Here is a 20,667-nt window from a genome sequence, read left to right as displayed (position 1 = left end):
TGTCTTTTATCGATGGCGGTTATGATATCGTTTAGTACCTCGAGCGTGGCTGAGGTGCACCCGTGACCGGCTTGGAAACCAGATTGCACAGCGGAGAAGGTACGGTGGGATTCGAGATGGTCAGTGACCTGTTTGTTGACTTGGCTTTCGAAGACCTTAGGCAGGGCAGGATGGATATAGGTCTGTAACAGTTTGGGTCCAGGGTGTCCCCCCCCCTTTGAAGAGTGGGATGACTGCGGCAGCTTTCCAATCCTTGGGGATCTCAGACGATATGAAAGAGAGGTTGAACAGGCTGGTAATAGGGGTTGCGACAATAGCGGCGGATAGTTTCAGAAATAGAGGGTCCAGATTGTCAAGCCCAGCTGATTTGTACGGGTCCAGGTTTTGCAGCTCTTTCAGAACATCTGCTATCTGTATTTGGGTAAAGGAGAACCTGGGTGGTGGAGCTGTTGGCCGAGGTTGGAGTAGCCAGGCGGAAGGCATGGCCAGCTGTTGAGAACTGCTTGTTGAAGTTTTGTCGATAATCATGGATTTATCGGTGGTGACCGTGTTACCTAGCCTCAGTGCAGTGGGCAGCTGGGAGGAGGTGCTCTTGTTCTCCATGGACTTCAGTGTCCCAGAACTTTTTGGAGTTGGAGCTACAGGATGCAAACTTCTGCCTGAAGAAGCTGGCCTTAGCTTTCCTGACTGACTGCGTGTATTGGTTCCTGACTTCCCTGAACAGTTGCATATCGCGGCGACTATTCGATGCTATTGCAGTCCGCCACAGGATATTTTTGTGCTGGTCGAGGGCAGTCAGGTCTGGAGTGAACCAAGGGCTATATCTGTTCTTAGTTCTGCCTTAGACCGCTGCGCCACTCGGGAGCCCTTGAGCCTTCTTGGATGGGCACTTCTAATGTAACTATGGCAGCACCTAAGGGGCTTGAATTTTCAAGCTTCACCATTAGATATGGCAGAACACTGAGCCAATCACAGCGCAACTAGAAAAACATTACACAATCACGGCGCAACTCGAGAACATTACCAACCCCAACGCTCCGTATTTCACTGGCTGCCCCACCACCACAGAAAGCACTATGCTGAAACACCTGCATTTGAGCTTCCTTACTCAAGAAAGAAAAAAAATAGACCATGTTTGTATGCAGCTTTATTAAATCAATGATTATTTATATTTTTTACAATGTTTGCAAAGTGATATGTGACACGTAATTACATGCAAAACAGGCTAAAAGAGTGGGGCTTAAAACAGGTGGGGCTCTCACCTGCCCTGAATGACGGGTCGCCACTGGCTGTCCCACAGAGACAGACAGACTGACAGCCAGGAGCAAATATATAAACCATTACCACACATTTGTCAGCTAAATTACACTTTTATATCATATAACTGAACTCTCATTTATGAGAGGGAGATACCCTATTTGTATTGTTGTTTCAGCAGTCATATTTGGTACTCATTTATTACTTTGAAGTGACACAAATGGATAATTAAGCTTTTGAGCAACAAAATGTGATATTTAATTTGAGACTTAAAAGTTTTGCAGTATAAACGACTTGCATTAGCCTATATTGTATTATTGACAAACAAAAACATGTATGATGTGTAACTATTTGCCATTTTAAAGTGTTAACTCATGGTTGCAAAAATGCCACCGATTCAAGATTGACCCAAAATAGATTTCTAGTGACTGCAACAACTTAGCTTGCCCTGAACCATACTGCAATGTGAATGGTCGTACTCAAATACAGTAACAGCCAAGACTATACACCAATAAACTTATAACCCAATAAACTTATAACACCATTACTCATAACTCAAACTAATGAGGTCATTAAATCAGTCTGTTACAGTGAGGAGGCTACATGCTTAAAATAAAATAAAAAAAAAGAAGAGTAATCAAGTAACAGATATCCGCACCATGTACAAACAGTTATTGTTCAAATTTTTTGGTTTTTAATTACAAGTTGCAACCTCAACTTAACTAACCTAAAAAGTAACGAAAGGCTTAACCCGTTAAATGTTCTTGCCAACCAAGTGATGTTGGGTAACTTGAATAGCCAGATAGTTTACTATTACTATATGCTGGTCCAGAGGGGTTGGGTTAAATACGGAAGACACATTTCGGTTGAATGCATTCAGTTGTGTGACTGACTAGGTATCCCCTTTTCCCTTCCTTTTCACTTTACCTACTGGCATACAACAACCCAGGAGGTGGCACTCATGATCTGTGCACTATGCCCCAATTCTCCTTACTCCCGGCATAGCTTCAGTTCCTGTCTCTTTATATCAAGTTTGAGGTTTGTGAAACCTCGGAGCGGCCCTCAGCGGATGTGAGCCATCTCCTCCAGAAAGGGAGTCTTCATGCAGCCAGTGCAAAGCTGGTCCATCCACAGGGGCGCCTCGTGCTGCAGGGGGGTGCGACGAGGGTAGAAGGTGTAGGAGAGGTCGTAGTTGAGCAGACAGCTGATGGATGCCATGTAGAGGTCAGAGAAGCGACACAGGCGACGGGAGAAGAAGGTGGGGTTGTGGCAGGTGCGGAAAATGCTGCCAAAGTGAGGGTTGAACAGGTTCTTGGTCACAGCTCTGAGGGGGAAAATGAAAGAAAGGGCAGAAGGAAGCTCATAGGTCTGTACGAAGCTTGCCAAGTCAAAATTACACAGAATCCTTAAGGTCTGACTAGCTGTCCGACGGTTTTGATAAATTAAGTACAATTTATCTACAATAACTAGACTCACCGAAGCTCTTCTCTTTCCTTCAACCAATCCTGTAGAACTTCCTTTGACTTTGGATCTCGATGCACCTGCACAGGTTCAATAAAAAACGTTTCACTTGAATACCTTCATCTCAACATTCAAGAAAAACATGGCGTCAAGTGTCTCCATTCTCAATTGCATGGCTGATGGGTAACAAAATCATAATATTAGCTTGTTGTAGTCATGTTTTTTGCGTGGGTACAATTGATTGGGAATACATCCCATAAAGGAGAGGGACCCGTCATGGTAAATGCAAGACGTGTAACTTAACCTATTGCTTTGATCTCACAGTTTGCTGAGTTCTATGTGGTAAAATGCACAATAGTGTACCTGCATGCGTTCCAGTAGACCGGTGAGTGCCTGCAGCCAGGTGAGGCTTTGTGCATACTGCTCCGTATTCACCACCCTGGTCTCCACCTCCAGCTCTGGTACTATGGCCCCTGTCCGCCAGCCGTGACGCAGCATCAGGTCCTGCAGGAGAGCATGAGCAGTCAGCCCAGCACAACGATTAGCCACAGCATGCCACGAGTTATTACATTGTAAGCACAACAATGCGAGGCACAGTCCTTGAAACACAATCAATTCATGTGTGCATTTCTTGTGTTCTGAAATCACATTTACACTGCCTGAATCAGTACCAAAACTTCTGACATAATATAGTATGACTCACTGCCAAGTCACTGTACAGATGATCTCCAAAGTAGAGCACCTTGGATCCCCTCCATCCTGTGAGCCTGAGAAAGTCAAACAGGTTGCCCTACAACAAGGAGAGAGCATAATGAATGTCACTAGGAAAGATGATTAAAAGGTCCAATGCAGCCATTTTGATCTCAATATTAAATCATTTCTGGGTAACAATTAAGTACCTTTCTGTGATGGTATTTTTTTTTTTACAAAAATAGCTTTAGCAAAGAGCAATTTCTCAAGCAAGAATTTAGATTGACCACACCGAGACAGTCCTGAATGGGGAGGGGAAAACGAGAAAAAAAAATACGTATTGGCAGAAACGTTTGGAACACTTTCTAATTGGTCTATGGACAAATTTAATCGCCTGGCCTACCAGGCAGGCCAAAACCCCATCCCACCAAAAACAGGCAAACATTTCAGGTGATCTTTTTTTACACTAAAAGGGCATTATCATAATTTTCATAATATTATTCCAATCTCATAGTGTGGACATATACACTGAATGCAAAAAAACATTAAGGACACCTTCTCTATCGATGACAGACTGACCAGGTGAACCCAGGTGAAAGCTATGATCCCTTGTTAAATCAACTTCTATCAGTGTAGATTAAGGGGAAGAGACAGGTTAAAGAAGGATTGTTAATCCTTGAGACAATTGAGACATGGATTGTGTATGTGTGCCATTCAGTGGGTGAATGGGCAAGACAAAAGATTTAAGTGCCGTTGAACAGGGTATGGTAGTTTGTGCCAGGTGCACTGGTTTGTGCTGTGTTATTCATAATTAACAGTTTTGTGTGAATCAAGAATGGTCCACCACCCAAAAGACATCCAAGCAAATTTGACACAACTGTGGGAAGCATTGCAGTCAATATGGGCCAGCATCCCTGTGGAACGCTTTCAACACCTTGTTGACTCCATGCCCAGACAAAATGAAGCTGTTCTGAGGGCAAAAGGGTGGGGGGGTGGAACTCAATATTAGGAAGGTGTCCTTAAAATGTTTTGTACACTCAGTGTATATGAAAACACACATTTTTTGACTACACTGGGCCTTTAAGTTGTAATGCTTGAAGTAAAGACAGGAGGAAATAAGGCAAAAAAAGGACTGTGGATTGGCAGAACTATAACAGGACTAATGACAATTAATATAAAGATGTGGTCTTCCACCAAATTCTGCTGAGGCCTTAGCAGCAGACAACTATTGGCCTTGACTGTGGGTCAATCTGCCAATGATGTTGGCAGTGCTCTTAGGGAGAGCGGAAAAGTACTGCATGGTTACCATGTCCTACTGTGGCAATTAGGGTTGCAAAGCTACTGGTAATTTACCAAAGTTAACAGAATTAACAGGTCATCTATGTCAATCTATGGTAACTTCAGTAATTTATACTTGAATAACCCAAAAATATATTCATATATTGAAAACATTTTTTAAATCTTTGTCCATGTTTCTAGTGGATAGACCATTTGGTTCAAGAGGAACTTGACTTTTTTCCCATCTGCCACCAGTTTGGTGAAAAAACATTTACAATAAAGACATATTGACATAGTAAAATAAATGTGTGTAAAAAAATTAAGGAGATTTCATGCTGAAACCCTCATATTAAAACACCAATGGTATTCACCAAGTTGATAGTTTATATTTAGGATAATGCTTTACAGTTTTGTCATTCAAATGTTTAGTTTAAAAATAATCTTATTTGATTATTTTATATTTACATGTGACAAGACCACACAGAGGGCCAGAGATAATTACAGTAATCTGAAGTACCCAAAAAGGCCACACAAGATATAATCTGATAAAATACAAATAAAAACTTTAAAGTCACCCAGATTCTGGTAGTTTACAGGTAAACTTTGTTATTGTCCAGTAATATACCCTCCAATTGCAACCCCAGAGACAATACATGTCACAGCATCAAAATATAATCCACTTTTCACTAAACCTGATCAATTTTCAGCTATAACAGGGACAAGACTAACATCTTTGCGTAGACTTCAAAGGCCATCTTTGTAAGACAAGCATTACTCAGACTAGGGACATATGATTCAGGTTGATTAAATAGTAACTTGGACTAATGTTCCACACATCACAATAGTCTTGCAACACCAAGGTTGTGGGTTCGATTCCCATGGGGGACCCGTGCGCAAAAGTACGTAAATGTACTGTAAGTCGCAATGGATAAGACCATCAGCTTAATGACTCAAATGTAAAAATGTAATGCCATTCCAATCATGTCATGTCATTAATTTCCCACAGTAAAAGGATCAAATGCGACATTGACATTGTGAATCTCACAAATGACCACTACCTGGAACACAAGTGCTGGTAAGTCCTGCAACTGAGTTAGTCACTGCAATTCAAATGGACAAGTTCATAATTTACAAGCTGGCATAGAACTTTGGCCCACACTCTCACGTATCATTTTGCGTATATATACAGCGGATTTGAAAGTATTTAGACCCCATTACTTTTTCCACATTTTGTTACATTACAGCCTTATTCTAAAATTAGTTTTTTTCCTCATCAATCTACACACACTACCCCACGACAAAGTGAAAACAAGTTTTTAGAAAATTTTGCAAATGTATAAAAAAAAAAAACATACCTTATTTACATGCAGTAATTATTCAGACTCATTGCTATGAGACTTGAAATTGAACTCAGGTGCATCCTGTTTCCATTGATCATCCTTGAGCCGTTTCTACTTGATTGGAGTCCACCTGTGGTAAGTTCAATTGATTGGACATGATTTGGAAAGGCACACACCCGTCTATATAAAGGTCCCAAAGGTGACAAGTGTATGTCAGAGCTAAAACCAAGCCATGGGGTCGAAGGAATTGTCCGTAAAGCGCCGGAACAGGATTGTGTTGAGGCACTGATCTGGGGAAGGGTACCAAAATATTTCTGCAGCATTGAAGGTCCCCAAGAACAGTTTCCTCCATCATTCTTAAATGGAAGGTGTTTGAGACCACCAAGACTCTTCCTAAAGGTGGGCGCCCGGCCAAACTGAGGAATCGGGAGAAGGGCCTTGATCAGGGAGGTGACCAAGACACCGATGGTCACTCTGACAGAGTTTCACATCTGGAGGAAACCTTGCACTTTCCCTATGGTGAAGCATGGTGGTGGCAGCATCATGCTGTGGGGAGGTTTTTCAGCGGCAGAGACCAGGAGACTAGTCAGGATCGCGGGAAAGATGAACGGAGCAAAGTACAGAGAGATCCTTGATGAAAACCTGCTACAGAGCGCTCAGGACCTCAGACTGGGACCAAGGTTCACCTTCCAAAAGGACAACGACCCTAAGCACACAGCCAAGACAACGCAGGAGTAGCTTCGGGTCAAGTCTCTGAATGTCTGAGTGGCCCAGCCAGAGCCCGGACTTGATCGAACATATCTAAAGAGATGTGAAAACAGCTGTGCAGCGACACTCCCCATCCAACCTAACAGAGCTTGAAGGATCTGCAGGGAATGGGAGAAACTTAACAAATACAGATGTGCCAAGCTTGTAGCGTTATTCCTGATATTTCAGGTTTTTTTTCTTCATATATTTGCTCAAATCAAATTTTTGTTTTAGCATTATGGGGTAGTGTGTGTAGATTGAGGGGAAAATTTAGATTTAATTCATTTTAGAATAAGGCTGTAACGTAACAAAATGTAGAAAAGGTCAAGAGGTCTGAATACTTTCTGAATGCACTGTATAAAGTAATATTTCTGGGTAATGTCTCCGCTCCTACCTGTTTGTAGATCTGGCCCTTATCCAAGCTCTTGATCTTGTCCCACTGAAGGTCCCCGTTGCCATCCAAACGTCTGAAAGGTCTGCAAGTAGAAAATATGATCAGGTCACACAATGACCTGAACAGTGTAGAATGCTCTCATTTTCTCTCATAGACCAAGGTTATAGAATTTAGACACTTCTTGGTTGAGAGTATAAAGATATAAAATCTCAGACTTACTTGCCACAGTTGTTGAAGAAGTGTGGTTTGTCAGCTTGAACAATGACAACATCAAAAAAGTCCCTCCAGTCCTTTCCTACCATGTATTTCATCCCTTTGTCTCTAAATAAAATCGGAAAACAGCTGGTTAGTGAACAACCACGAAATGTACAGTTACTGTTGAGAGCTGAAAGTGCCCACAGATGGCACATCCATAATGTTAACAATTTTTACAAATAAAAGCAAAGCTTCCCCCGAAAGTCAATTGAATTAAAATTTCCAAAATTATATAACCTAATTAACCTACTCCTGTGTATTCAGAAATAAATAAAATTATTCAACATAGGCTACTACACCAGAAAGCATGATTTGGCCAGAGGAACATTAGAGTCTTTAAAATAAAATTAATAAGCTGTGGATTGTTTAAATCACATTGCCTAAAGTCGTAAGGGCCCGCAATTTGGGCAGCGTGCGCGGCAAATACCAAATAGATGATTGTCGAGTTACAACTGTCAGTGAGAGGTAGAGAGCCCCAGCCAGGCATATCGCAATATTTCAAAATACAACCGTGAGAAAACATACTTTGGAAGGCAAATGGCTATATTGCTGTAAAGACAATAAAAATCCTCATCTGTCTTTTAGTTATCAAAATTCTCAACTAAATTGAGCGACCAGTATAGCCTATTTTATTGGCACCAGAAGAGAGCACAGGCCATATCCCCAGTGAGTGTGCATATTCACTCTTTATCATTGTTGGATCAGTGCCACATGAGTTTGTTTTTGGACAATAATTTCCTCCAAGTTAGATGGACATCATTTTGTATTTGTGTCTCCCCGTCTCATAGGCCTATTCTATGGATCAAGCAACGTTGTTTTTATTGATCTGTTTGTCAGCAGAGCAGGCTACACTGTAAGTTGATGATGAAAACATTCTGCTAATGCCTCTAGTCATAAAGTGTAGTAGGATTGCATGAAATATGTTTATAAAAAAAGGCCAAATTCTTCCCGTGCAAAGAAAGGGTAATCTACAACAGCATAGATTTACTCTACAACGCGCTCAGCCTTGCATTGAACAGTATTTCCTGCGAACAGTGATCGAGTTATATCATTAGCCTAAATTATGACTATCCAATCTACTCATCACATTACGAATAGTAGGCTCTCTTACATAAGTCTGCAAATGCGAGGATGCATGGAATAATTTATTATAAAGGTGCATTTTTAATGGTGAACATGCGCTTCCCCAAACAACTTGAAAGCGCACGCCGCCGCCTTTGCCTGAATGTACAGCACCAGTCAAAAGTTTGGACACACCTACTCATTCAAGGGTTTTTCTTCATTTTGACTATTTTCTATATTGTAGAATAATAGTGAAGACATCAAAACTATGAAATAACACATATGGAATAATGTTGTAACCAAAAAAAGTGTTAAACAAATCAGAATATATTTTATATTTGAGATTCTTCAAAGTAGCCACCCTTTGCCTTGATGACAGCTTGGCACACTCTTGGTATTCTCTCAACCAGCTTCATTAGGTAGTCACCTGGAATGCATTTCAATTAACAGGTGTGCCTTAAAAGTCAATTTGTGGAATTTCTTTCCTTCTTAATGCTTTTGAGACAATCAGTTGTATTGTGACATGGTAGGGGTGGTATACAGAAGATAGCCACCAAGCGCTATGATGAAACTGGCTCTCATGAGGACCGCCACAGGAAAGGAAGATCCAGAGTTAAGTGGATAAGTTCATTAGAGTTACCAGCCTCAGAAATTGCAGCCCAAATAATAATAATAAATAATTCAGGTAACAGACACATCTCAAAATCAACTGTTGAGGGGACTTCGTGAATCAGGCCTTCAGTCTAATTGCGGCAAAGAAACGACTGCTAAAGAACACCAATAAGAAGAAGAGACTTGCTTTGGCCAAGAAACATGAGCAATGGACATTAGACCAGTGGAAATCTGTCCTTTGGTCTGATGTGTCCAAATTTGAGATTTTTGGTTCCAACCACTGTGTTTTTGTGAGACGCAGAGTAGGTGAATGGATGATCTCTGCATGTGTGGTTCCCACCGTGAAGCATGGAGGTGGGGCTAATGGTGCTTTGCTGGTGATACGGACAGTGATTTATTTAGAACACCATTTATTTAGAATTTAGAATGCCATCCCATCTAGTTTGTGCTTTGTTTTTCAACAGGACAATGACCCAACACACCTCCAGGCTGTGTAAGGGCTATTTGACCAAGAACGAGAGTGATGCGTACTGCATCAGATGACCTGTCCTCCACAATCACCTGACCACAACCCAATTGAGACGGTTTGGGATAAGTTGGACCGCAGAGTGAAGGAAAAGCAGCCAACAAATGCTCAGGATATGTGGGAACTCCTTCAAGACTGTTGGAAAAGCTTTCCATGTGAATCTGGTTGAGAGAATGCCAAGAGCAAAGCTGTCATCAATGCAAAGGGTGGCTACTTTGAAAACATAACATTTTTGCTTAACACTTTTTGGTTACTACATGATTTCATATGTGTTATTTCCTAGTTCTAATGTCTTCACTATTTTTGTACAATGTAGAAAATAGTAAAAATAAAGAAACCCTTGAATGAGTATCTGTATCCATACTTTTGACTGGTACTGTATATCTCTGATTTATTTAACTGTCAGTTTGATTTGGTTGATGGTGATACTTACACAAAGCTAAATGGGCTGTTGGTTATAAGGAAGAGCTTCTTGCCATGGCTGGCCAGACGGTGCAGAACTGCATATGTCTCATCTCCTCTGAGAATATATTTCTCTGTGGGAGAGAGATGAAAGGGTCAATTCAGACAGGAATATCCCCTTCCCTTGAGTATTTCTCAAGTATGTAAATATTCCACTTCCGTCAGAACGTGTTGTCCCTTGGAAGAAACTGATAGCTTTGTCCAGTGGGAAACAGTCATGTAGCACTTAAGCAAAATACAAAGGTATTTAAAGTAATTGTGAGACTGTGGTAGAGCAGAGTATAAAGATACATTTTATACTGTCTTGAAATGCCCTCTCCTCTCAATTCCTGACAAACCTGAACTCCGTAAACACATCTTTAAACAAAACCTATTAACATGATAAATTCTCAAGGGTACAGTCATTTATTTGCACTTTAAAGTATGTTTGCAATATTTGATCAATTATCTTGACTTACCCTTAGCAATGGTTTTGGAAGAATCAGATTTAAAATACTTGAAAAATATTAGTACTTCTTATCATAACCCCAAAACTATTATCTGCAGGGCAGTTAAATTGCTCTCCTGTTTATGTTTTCAAATACAGAGAAATAAACAGTGGATCAAGACAACACTGCTTTTTATTTAGGGGATTTTAACAATGTTCTGTTTAAAAGAACCTGCAATCTGGGCATGGGTGAGATGGGGAGCATCCAATACAAACAAATGAGATATAATGTCTAAAACCGAAGATGGAATTTTTAATTTTTTATAAAAAAAATAGTACATCTCACCCAAGTCTTGCATTATCCACTTGTACATGTAGCCTTTGATATGCACCATTCCAATGGCATCCTAAGGAAAATTAAAAGAGTGTGGATAAGCTCAACTTTCACTGAGAATGTTTGTATACAGTTGTCTTGCTCAAGGTCTAAAATACATTTCTGACCGAACACTTTTGTGGGCTTACTACTCCCACCTAAAAGGACATTTAACCAGCCACGTTTTTCCTCTCTTGGGAGAGATCCATTGAATGTTTGCAGAGTGTGCTGTAAAGATCTAGCATTCCTGGAATCTTGCCACTCACTTCTGTAACTGAGAAGTACAGTTTGTTCAGAATCAATCATAGACATCCTGAATCAGCAACTTAACAAAACAAGGCCTGGTTCGATGTGGGTGTGTTATGTTCGCTATATTAATTTATATAAATGTTTTTTTTTTGCAGGGGTGGTCTTAGTCACACAATTTTACATATTGGTAAGGTGCTTGGTGTAGTACTTTCAAGTAGCTGCACTCAGGACTGATTTCTGAGAACATGTCTACAACTTCATCGGCAAGCTGTAAAACTATCGTAAATAATGCACAAGCTACATGCTGTTCATCAAATCAAATTTGATTAGTCACGTGCCGAATTCAACACCTTAGTGAAAAGCCCTTAAATCAACAATGCAGTTAAGAAAAATACCTAATAAAAAAAGCAACAAATAATTAAAGAGCAGCAATAAAATAACAATAGCGAGGCTATAATCAGAGGGTACCGCTACAGAGTCAATGTGCGAGGGCACCGGCTTCGAGGTAATTGAGGTAATATATACACATATGGGTAGAGTTATTAAAGTGATTTATGCATAACAGAGCATAGCAACAGTGTAAAAAGGGGGGGGGGCATGTTCAGTAGACTTCTGTAGACGTCCTCCTTTTCCTGTAGTCCACAATCATCTCCTTTGTCTTGATCACGTTGAGGGAGAGGTTGTTGTCATGGCACCACACAACCAGGTCTCTGACCTCTTCCCTATATGCTGTCTCGTTGTTTTTGGTGATCAGGCCTACCACTGTTGTGTCATCTGCAAACTTAATGGTGTTGGAGTCGTGCCTGGCCATGCAGTCATGATTGAACAGGGAGTACAGGAGGGGACTGTGCACGCACCCCTGAGGGCCCCCCCATGTAAAGGATCGGCATGGCGGATGTTTTGTTACCTACCCTTACCACCTGGGGGCGGCCCATCAGGAAGTCCAGGATCCAGTTGCAGAGGGAGGTGTTTAGACCCAGGGTCCTTAGCTTTGTGATGAGCTTTGAGGGCACTATGGTGTTGAACGCTGAGCTGTAGAAGAGAATAGCATTCTCACATAGGTGTTCCAGGTGTGAAAGGGCAGTGTGGAGGGCAATAGAGATTGCGTCATCTGTGGATCTGTTGGGGTTGTATGCAAATTGGAGTGGGTCTAGGGTTTCTGGGCTAATGGTGTTGATGTGAGCCATGAACGGATTTTCAAAGCACTTCATGGCTACAGACGTGAGTGCTACGGGTCGGTAGTAATTTAGGCAGGTTACCTTAGTGTTCTTGGGCAGGGTCTATGGAGGTCTGCTTGAAACATGTTGGTTTATAGACTCAAACAGGGAGAGGTTGAAAATGTCAGTAAAGACAACGGAGTACACGTCCTGGTAATCCGTCTGGCCCTGAGGCCTTGTGAATGTTGACCCGTTTAAAGGTCTTACTCACATCGGCTGCGTAGAGCATGATCACACAATCATCAGTTGGTGCTCTCATGCATGTTTCAATGTTACTTGCCTCAAAGCGAGCATAGAAGGACTTTAGCTCATCTGGTAGGCTTGTGTCACTGGGCAGCTCTCGGCTGTGCTTCCCTTTGTAGTCTGTGATAGTTTGCAAGCCCTGCTACATCCGACACTGTCTGTTTGATGGTTCATCGGAGGGCATAGTGGGGCCTCTTATAAGCTTCCGGGTTAAAGTCCCGCTCCTTGAAAGCTGCAGCTCTACCCTTTAGCTCAGTGCGGATGTTGCCTGTAATCCATGGCTTCTGGTTGGGTTTGTACGGACAGTCACTGTGGGGACGACGTCGTCGATGCACTTATTTATGAAGTCAGTGACTGATGTGGTGTACTCATCAATACCATCAGAAGACTCCCTGAACATATTCCAGCCTGTGCTAGCAAAACAGTCCTGTAGTTTAGCAGCTGCTTCATCTGACCACTTCTTTATTGACCGAGTCACTGGTGCTTCCTGCTTAAATTTTTGCTTGAAAACAGGAATCAGGAGGATAGAATTATGGTCAGATTTTCCAAATGGGGGGCGAGGGAGAGCTTTGTAAGCGTCTCTGTGTGTGGAGTAAAGGTTGTCTAGAGTTTCTCTCTCTCTGGTTGCATATTTAACATGTAAAACAGATGTAAAAGTTTCCCTGCATTTAAGTCCCCGGCCACTAGGAGCGCCACCTCTGGATTAGCGTTTTTGCTTATGGCAGTATACAACTCATTGGGTGCGGTTTTAGTGCCAGCATCGGTATGTGGTGGTATGTAGACCGCTACAAAAAAATACAGATAAAAACTCTTCGTAGATAGTGTGGTCTACAGCTTATCATGAGATGCTCTACCTCAGGAGAGCAAAACCTTGAGACTTCTTTAGATATACGTCCTTTTAGTTCATCCAATTTATTTTCCATGGATTGTATGTTGGCCAGTAGTACGGATGGCTAGGGCAGATAAGCCACTCGTCGGCAGATCCAAGGCACCCCGATCTCTTTCCACGATATCTTTTCTGTCTCTTTCTCCTGCAAATGACAGGAATGAGGGCCTGTTCTGGTGTCTGGAGTAAATCCCTCTCGTCCTACTCAGAGAAATTCTTCGTCCAGTTCAATCACTGTTCTGATTTCCGGAAGCTCTTTTCGGTCATAAGAGACGGTAGCAGCAACTTTATGTACAAAATAAGTTTTGAAAAAATGAACAAAATAGCACGGTTTGTTAAGAGCCCATGAAATGACAGCCATCCTCTCCGGTGCCATCAAACCATTATCATTGCCCAAAACCACTAGCTAGCTAAGTTCCATCTGTGTTTGTCAATGAAGCTAGCTACTAGCTAGCAGGCACATTGAGCAGCAGGCCACGTTAACTAAATCAACTTATCAAGTCACTGACGAGTGGCAAAGAGCTTCGGTGACGTTTTGTTTTGAACGTTCTCACTATCTATTACCGGAGTGAGAGGCTGTCTGGCAGTGCTTAATAGTAAATCATGTTACAAAACAGGTTGTGGTGGGACACAAGGGGGCCATACTTGCCAACATTAGAAAAGTTTAGGTTTAAACTTTCTCTCAGTCTTAAAATGTGCATCAGTCAATTAAAATCATCGATGTAGTTGCATGTGATTAAATGCTGTTCCCATTACATAACCTGGCACATTTAGCCCTATGCTAACTTTAACAGGTGGCAGTGATTATTTTCTTGTAACAATCCTGCATCAGCCGATCAAAAATCTTAAGACTTTATATCCACCAACCAATGGCATTTCTTAGAATAGGTCAACGTGGCCACCAGAGGGCTATTTTAAACCTTCAAATTCAAGGTTTACTTTTGTTCTCATGTGTTGGAGTGCCAATATTGCATGATGCCTCGTTGACCTGACAAAATTCAAAAAGGCACATTTTCATATATATGACAAAATCCCACATTGTTGCTCATCTGTTTCACAGTGGTTTTAGAGTCAAAGCGGTTGACTAAAACCAGTGCACATTAACCGTGGGTTCGAGCCCCCTCGCATAAAGCATTTTTGTTAAAGAAAACACTGTTCACTGCTGGTACTCGATGCTCGATTCAAATAACACGTGACAAAGTGGATGATTATAAAAATGCATATGAAACATTGTACATGTAAACTGTAGCCTACACATCTATGCAATTTGGTGACCAAGTTGACCTATTTTAAGAAATGGCATTTGTTGGTGGATATAAAGTCTAATATATTTGATAGGCTGATGCAGAGATTGATGATAAAAAAAGATTGTGGGGGCTGTTTTGTTTGACTTCAGTTCAGCTTTTGACATTATTGATCAGTCTGCTGCTGGAAAAACCTGTTTGTAATGGCTTTACATCCCCTACTATATTGTGGATAAGGAGTTACCTGTCTAACAGAACACAGAGGGTGTTCTTTAATGGAAGCCTCTCCAAAATAATCCAGGTAGAATCAGGAATTCCCCAGGGAAGCTGTCTAGGCCCCTTACTTTTGAGTAAAGCCAGTGTGTCTATGTATGCGGATGACTCAACACTATACACGTCAGCTACTACAGCAACTGAAATGACTGCTACACTTAAAAGAACTGTAGTTAGTTTCAGAATGGGTGGCAAAGAATAAGTTAGTCCTAAATATTTCAAAAATTAAAAGCATTGTATTTGGGACAAATCATTCACTAAACCCTAAACTTAAACTAAATATTGTAATAAATAATGTGGAAATTGAGCAAGTTGAGGTGACTAAACTGCTTGGAGTAACTCTGGATTGTAAACTATCATGGTAAAAACATATTTATACAATTGTAGCTAAGATAGGGAGAAGTCTGTCCATAATAAAAGCACTGCTCTACCTTCTTAACAGCACTATCAACAAGGCAGTCCCTACAGGCTCTAGTTGTCGCACCTGGACTACTGTTCAGTTGTGTGGTCAGGTGCCACAAAGAGGGACTTAGGAATATTGCAATTGGCTCTAAACAGGGCAGCACGGCTGGCTCTTGGATGTACACAGAGAGCAAACATTAATAATATGCATGTCAATCTCTCCTAGCTCAAAGTGGAGGAGAGATAGACTTCATCAATACTTGTATTTGTGAGCGGTGTTGACATGTTTAAAGCACCGAGCCGAGCCATCTGTTTAAAAGCTTAGCACACAGCTCAGACACCCATGCATACCCCACAAGACATGCCAACAGAGGTCTCTTCACTGTCCACAACAGACTATGGGAGGCACACATTATTACATGGAACACTATTCCACATCAAGTAACCGATGCAAACAGTAGAAATACACTTTATGGACCTGCAGGGACTGTGAAGCATCCCAAACATAGGCACAGACCCATGCATACATACATACGATAACATATACACACACACAGATTTTGTGTTGTAGATATGTGGTAGTGGAGTAGGGGCCTGAGGGCACACACTTAGTGTGTTGTGAAATCTGTTATGAATGTATTGTAATGTTTTTAAAATGGTATAACTGCCTTAATTTTGCCAGACCCCAGGAAGAGTAGCTGCCTTCCTTGGTAGCTGCCTTGCTGCCTTGGCAGCAGCTAATAGGGATCCATAATAAACAAACACATTTAGTTAGCAGTGCCAATAGCCTGTGAATCAGCCTGCAAGAGGGACTCCAACAAGAAACCCCTAATTAATTGTATTCATAATTTCCAAGGTTTTTGCTGCATTTCAACACACAAACACAATAAATATAATTCTACATTTCAACGGGGAAAACTCATGTAAAATTCGAACCCTTGCCACAATCTGCAACAATTACGTGGAGCTAAGCACTCTACACAGAAAGCTATTTGACTAGTCAGTCAAACACACATGATCTAGTTGCTTTGATTATCAGAATGTACCATTAGACTTCTGTTAAGTACGCTTCATGGGTAAGTATTTGATCACATGCAATTACGTCTACGATTTTAATTGGCTGATGCGCATTTTGAGACTAAACGTTTTGTCAAACTTCAATTTTTTCTAATGTTTGCAAGTATGGCCCCATGATGCTCACAAATGGCTTTGGAATGTTGACAAGTGGCAGTTGGGATGCAAGCGCGCATCGTCTCAATTCTCATTTTGCCCAAAACTGTGAAAGACTCGAGTGATCACTTATGGGCTTATGGGCCAAGTATTGTCTTATCGTCTCTGTCTGACGAAAACCTCATGTCCAAAACATCATCTTTTCAGGAAATTGAAAAAAACGACCATATTATCCCATTAACAAAAATACATTAAACTTTAGAAGCTATTTTGAATACATTTTCTTCCTAGAGTCAGCATACATTAAGGGGATACTGCTTTGAATAAATAACCTAATTAAAAAGGCTAAAATGTTATCAGACAGCGACGATATGTAAACAAGTCTGAGGCACTGCGTCATGTGGGCAGGTCTGTCTCACTGCCTGTTGATTCTGCCACACAGTTGGATAGAGAGCAATCAGCGCAGTTCTCTCCATGCATGACAATTGTCCCTAGGTTTTACCATCCCGTGTTAGATGACATGATCGAAATCAACATACAACCCTCAAATATCCAATTAATCTAGGAATGTAACAGCTTCCCTAAATCTCGCAAAAGTTTTTGGGAAAATACTGACTATGACTATTGATGATATTTACAGTTTTTGTAATTTTTTACATTAAAATCAATGTTCATTACAAATATCAAGTTCAGCAGCTATTTATAGTCAATGAGAAGATAAAATGGTATGCGACTTTTGGGTTCTCAGGACACAGATGGGGAACTTTTCACTATGTCTTGACAGCATTTGAACAGAGTCCAACACACTGGTAACGTGGCAGGCACCAAAAGCTACCTCACCGACATAGATTTGTCTTTCTTTAGCTTTCTTTAGCCCAACCTTTTCCATTTAGACACACTAAGCATTAGTAAGTGGCTCCACTTGATGGGGAGAGAGGGAGAGGAGGAATAAAATAGCTTTTGGCACACTGACTGACACAGCATGAAAAACAAAGTTAACCCACATTCTCAACTGCCATGCACAATGGTAGACAAAAGGAAAATTCACAGAGATTAACTTCGGTGCAACAACTCAGGAGTCAGGGTGCAGCAATGAACTAAGTTAGACTTTAGTTAAAAGCCTTGTATTTTCAGAACCAGCTATTTGCCCACATTTGAAAAACTGGTCCTACTTTGATGTCTGAATTAAAATAAAGTATTATCTTTGGATTCATGTTTTGTTGCTGAATGCACTCACCGAAACATCTTTGTAGAGATGACCAGGGTCATATTCAATGTCATTAGAGTTGAAGTAGTCATTGGCAGCTGCCAGGAGAGTCATCTCTGGGATGGAGAAAACATCCATGAACTGCTTCATCATTGGACCCTGTAAGATAACGTTAGCCCAACGGGATAGAAGACACATCAAGTTATACATATTCATGCACACCAGTCAGTTAATAGATTTTTATTCCCGTAGTATAGTATGAGAACACCGACCATTTGGTTTGGAGGGTATTTAATCAAGTGGGCAAATAAACTCAACTTCTCCCAAGGCACTGAGAGAACAGAGCAATAAACGAGTCAGACCATGTCTATTTCTCCAGTAGCTGGCCTAAAGTCTCCATAGATTCTTTGTGATTAAAAGAAAGAATGTGGTTTAGAACAGGTCACGGACATGGTAAAACGTGTCTTATAGTTACTGCCATTGCAACTAGAAGGAATTGCAATTGTGAACTATTTTACTTTAAAGATCATCACTTTTGCATGCTTTTTTCAACATTTAGGCCTATAGGTCAAATATGTTTATGCACAATCTCCGATCCTTGTCTAGCTCATCTGTTCAGGAAGACACAGGCAAGTGATGTCGAAGAATGTGGTGAAGTAGTGACCTTTCCATAGAAGCCACTGACTTCCTGAAGAGGGACATGGTGAGTTCCACCATAGAGCTCCAAAACCTCGTCATCTGGAACAGTCTTCAGACCCCTGTGGGAATTAACATCTCTTTCACTATGGTCTCTGGACTACAGTATTTAATCCATGACATAGCAATAGCAAAGAGTATTGTTGTTAGAAAAAAACTTTAGTTTTCCATATATTCACCGAGCAAGTAACTTACCTGTATACAGTCCCCAGCTGGATGTAATGGAAGGCATCTATTTTCATCAACAGTCCCTGCACGGAAAACAATTTTATTAGTTCAACTACCATTTCACTCTAGTAAAAAAAATTGTAAAACTATTCCAGCTAATTTCAAATTTTCCAGTTGAATGTTTATACTATAAGCTTTTATACAGAAAAAAAGCACTTACCTTCTGAATGTCATAGTGGAGACCACGTGCAGCGAAGTTGGGAATATAGTCATACTTGCTAATGCCCTCTGGATACTGTTTGGGGAGTTAAAAGAAACAATTTAACAAATTCAAATCAAACAAACGTGCATCGTGAACATTTGTATGAGAATATGAGGCAAACAGCATCGCATTTCCATCAGACACACCTTGTAGTGTTTGACAAGGAAGTCTCGAGCTGTGTTGTAGATCATTGTATCAAGAGTGTTGGAGTACAGAGCGAGTGTGTAGTCATAATCAAAGCCATAGATGTCCACTTCGTCCAAGTCAACCTCATTGTTGGCATAGATGGTGGAGGGGTTCAGCAAGTTACATACACCTGGAGGAATCAGATCTGCAGAAAAGGAGGGAGGAAACATTAAACAAAATACCAAATCTACCATGATCAGTCTTCATGAATCGTCTTCAATGCATTGTGTGGGTAAACTGAAGTCTGGACAATTTTGGGCAGTAGGGGCCTTTAGTTAAAAATGGCCAAAGATGTATTTCATTAGGTTATGAACATTTCACTCACAGTTAGCACATCCTTCAGAGTTTATTACAGACATAATAATGGGAGGGGGGGTATTAATATAAAAGACTAGGTTTATTGGTCAATCTGATTCTAATCAAGGGGGGAATTGTGTTACTAAAATGACAAATGAGAGGTTGAAAAGTTTCCAGTGTAGCAATAATAAGATGATATAATAAGATGATATGGCAGGGGTCTAACATTTGTCAACTGACAACCAACAATCTATCTGGTATGGATGGAAAAACAGTATTGACAAAAGGGAAATGGGTTAGTGATTAAAAAGTTTCAGTTGGCAAAACAAACTAACATATTTTAGGCAAACTTTAACATTTACATAAAAACATCTTACCGTGCACAAGCCGTTTCATTTCATTATACCTTGACCAAAGGTAAGTCTTGGAGTCAATCTGGAGTCCTGTAGTGAATGCCCTTTCAGACAAGGTAGGCGACACCCTCTGGTTGTTGCTCGCTACGTGTCTGTGATTTGCGGGTGATGGAGAAGTTGGGATGGCTGTGGACCGTACAGGCTGGATACCTAAATCTGATCCACAATTTTGTTCATCTTCGCAGCATTTCCCTATTTGGGTGGTCGGACCTGTAGATGCCACGCTACCACAAGAAGCCACATAAACTTTGCGAAGCGACGTTGACTTACTTGTCTGCCATAACACATGGCTAAACATTCTTATTTTTTGACAGGACATTAGTACTTGGCATTTATCAGAGTATCTTTAGAACGTTATCTCACCCAAAAAATATGTAGTGAATAGCCTACAATAGCCACTGAGTCTGATGCACAAGTAAAATCCAGTGCATATTCGACACTCCCATTGCCGGACAGATTATGGGGCGGAGTCAGCTCTCTCGCTTCGCCTCTTCCTCTGTGGTATCAACATCCTCATCGAATCACGAGCGGTGAGACGATGACTGATTTCACGTTCAGCCTATTATGGTGCGAAAGAATGCAGTCTTCCCAAAACGTGTTTCCATGCACACACAGTTCGACCTACGCCTGCTACGTGACTGATCTAAGCTTCCAGCTGGCAGAAGTATCTCATGTTTTATTTCATGGATGAAATATTTATAAAACCTGGGAACCATAATTTCATTAAATGTAGGTTTTATTCTAATAATCATATTTTAATAAAATTGTTTGTGGTGAAAAAGTTTGGTAAAAATTAGCGTTATTAGACGCCAATGGATTCAGCAAGTGGTTTCCCGCAGTAACAAGTTACACATTGTAGGGTTGGTAACC

The 20,667-nt window shown here is 40.9% G+C and overlaps 1 protein-coding gene across 1 annotated transcript; it reads right to left on the bottom strand.

Moving 5' to 3' along the window:
* Positions 1-1,129: 1,129 nt before the first annotated feature.
* Positions 1,130-20,416, bottom strand: LOC109907883 (5'-nucleotidase domain-containing protein 2-like). Its single transcript, XM_020506150.2, has 14 exons — positions 19,762-20,416; positions 19,048-19,232; positions 18,860-18,934; positions 18,667-18,722; positions 18,440-18,533; positions 17,806-17,934; positions 10,858-10,918; positions 10,056-10,158; positions 7,387-7,488; positions 7,168-7,249; positions 3,422-3,508; positions 3,082-3,222; positions 2,734-2,798; positions 1,130-2,581 (listed from the first exon to the last, which is right to left on the bottom strand). Exons 1-14 carry the CDS (start codon positions 20,114-20,116, stop codon positions 2,320-2,322), a joined length of 1,797 nt encoding a protein of 598 aa, XP_020361739.1. The 5' UTR covers positions 20,117-20,416; the 3' UTR covers positions 1,130-2,319.
* Between the last annotated feature and the right edge of the window lie 251 nt (positions 20,417-20,667).

Source organism: Oncorhynchus kisutch, linkage group LG17, assembly GCF_002021735.2.
Source record: "Oncorhynchus kisutch isolate 150728-3 linkage group LG17, Okis_V2, whole genome shotgun sequence".
NCBI lineage: Eukaryota > Metazoa > Chordata > Actinopteri > Salmoniformes > Salmonidae > Oncorhynchus > Oncorhynchus kisutch.
This window is presented reverse-complemented; position numbering and strand designations above follow the sequence as displayed.

Bases quoted from the DNA above. Each gene is read 5' to 3' on its own strand.
- LOC109907883 (XM_020506150.2), bottom strand. From the start codon at position 20,116: ATGTCCTGTCAAAAAATAAGAATGTTTAGCCATGTGTTATGGCAGACA. The intron at 3,223-3,421 runs GTGAGTCATACT...GCTCTCCTGCAG, and splicing joins ATCTGTACAGTGACTTGGCA to GACCTGATGCTGCGTCACGG. The intron at 2,582-2,733 runs GTGAGTCTAGTT...TTTCCCCCTCAG, and splicing joins AAGGAAAGAGAAGAGCTTCG to AGCTGTGACCAAGAACCTGT.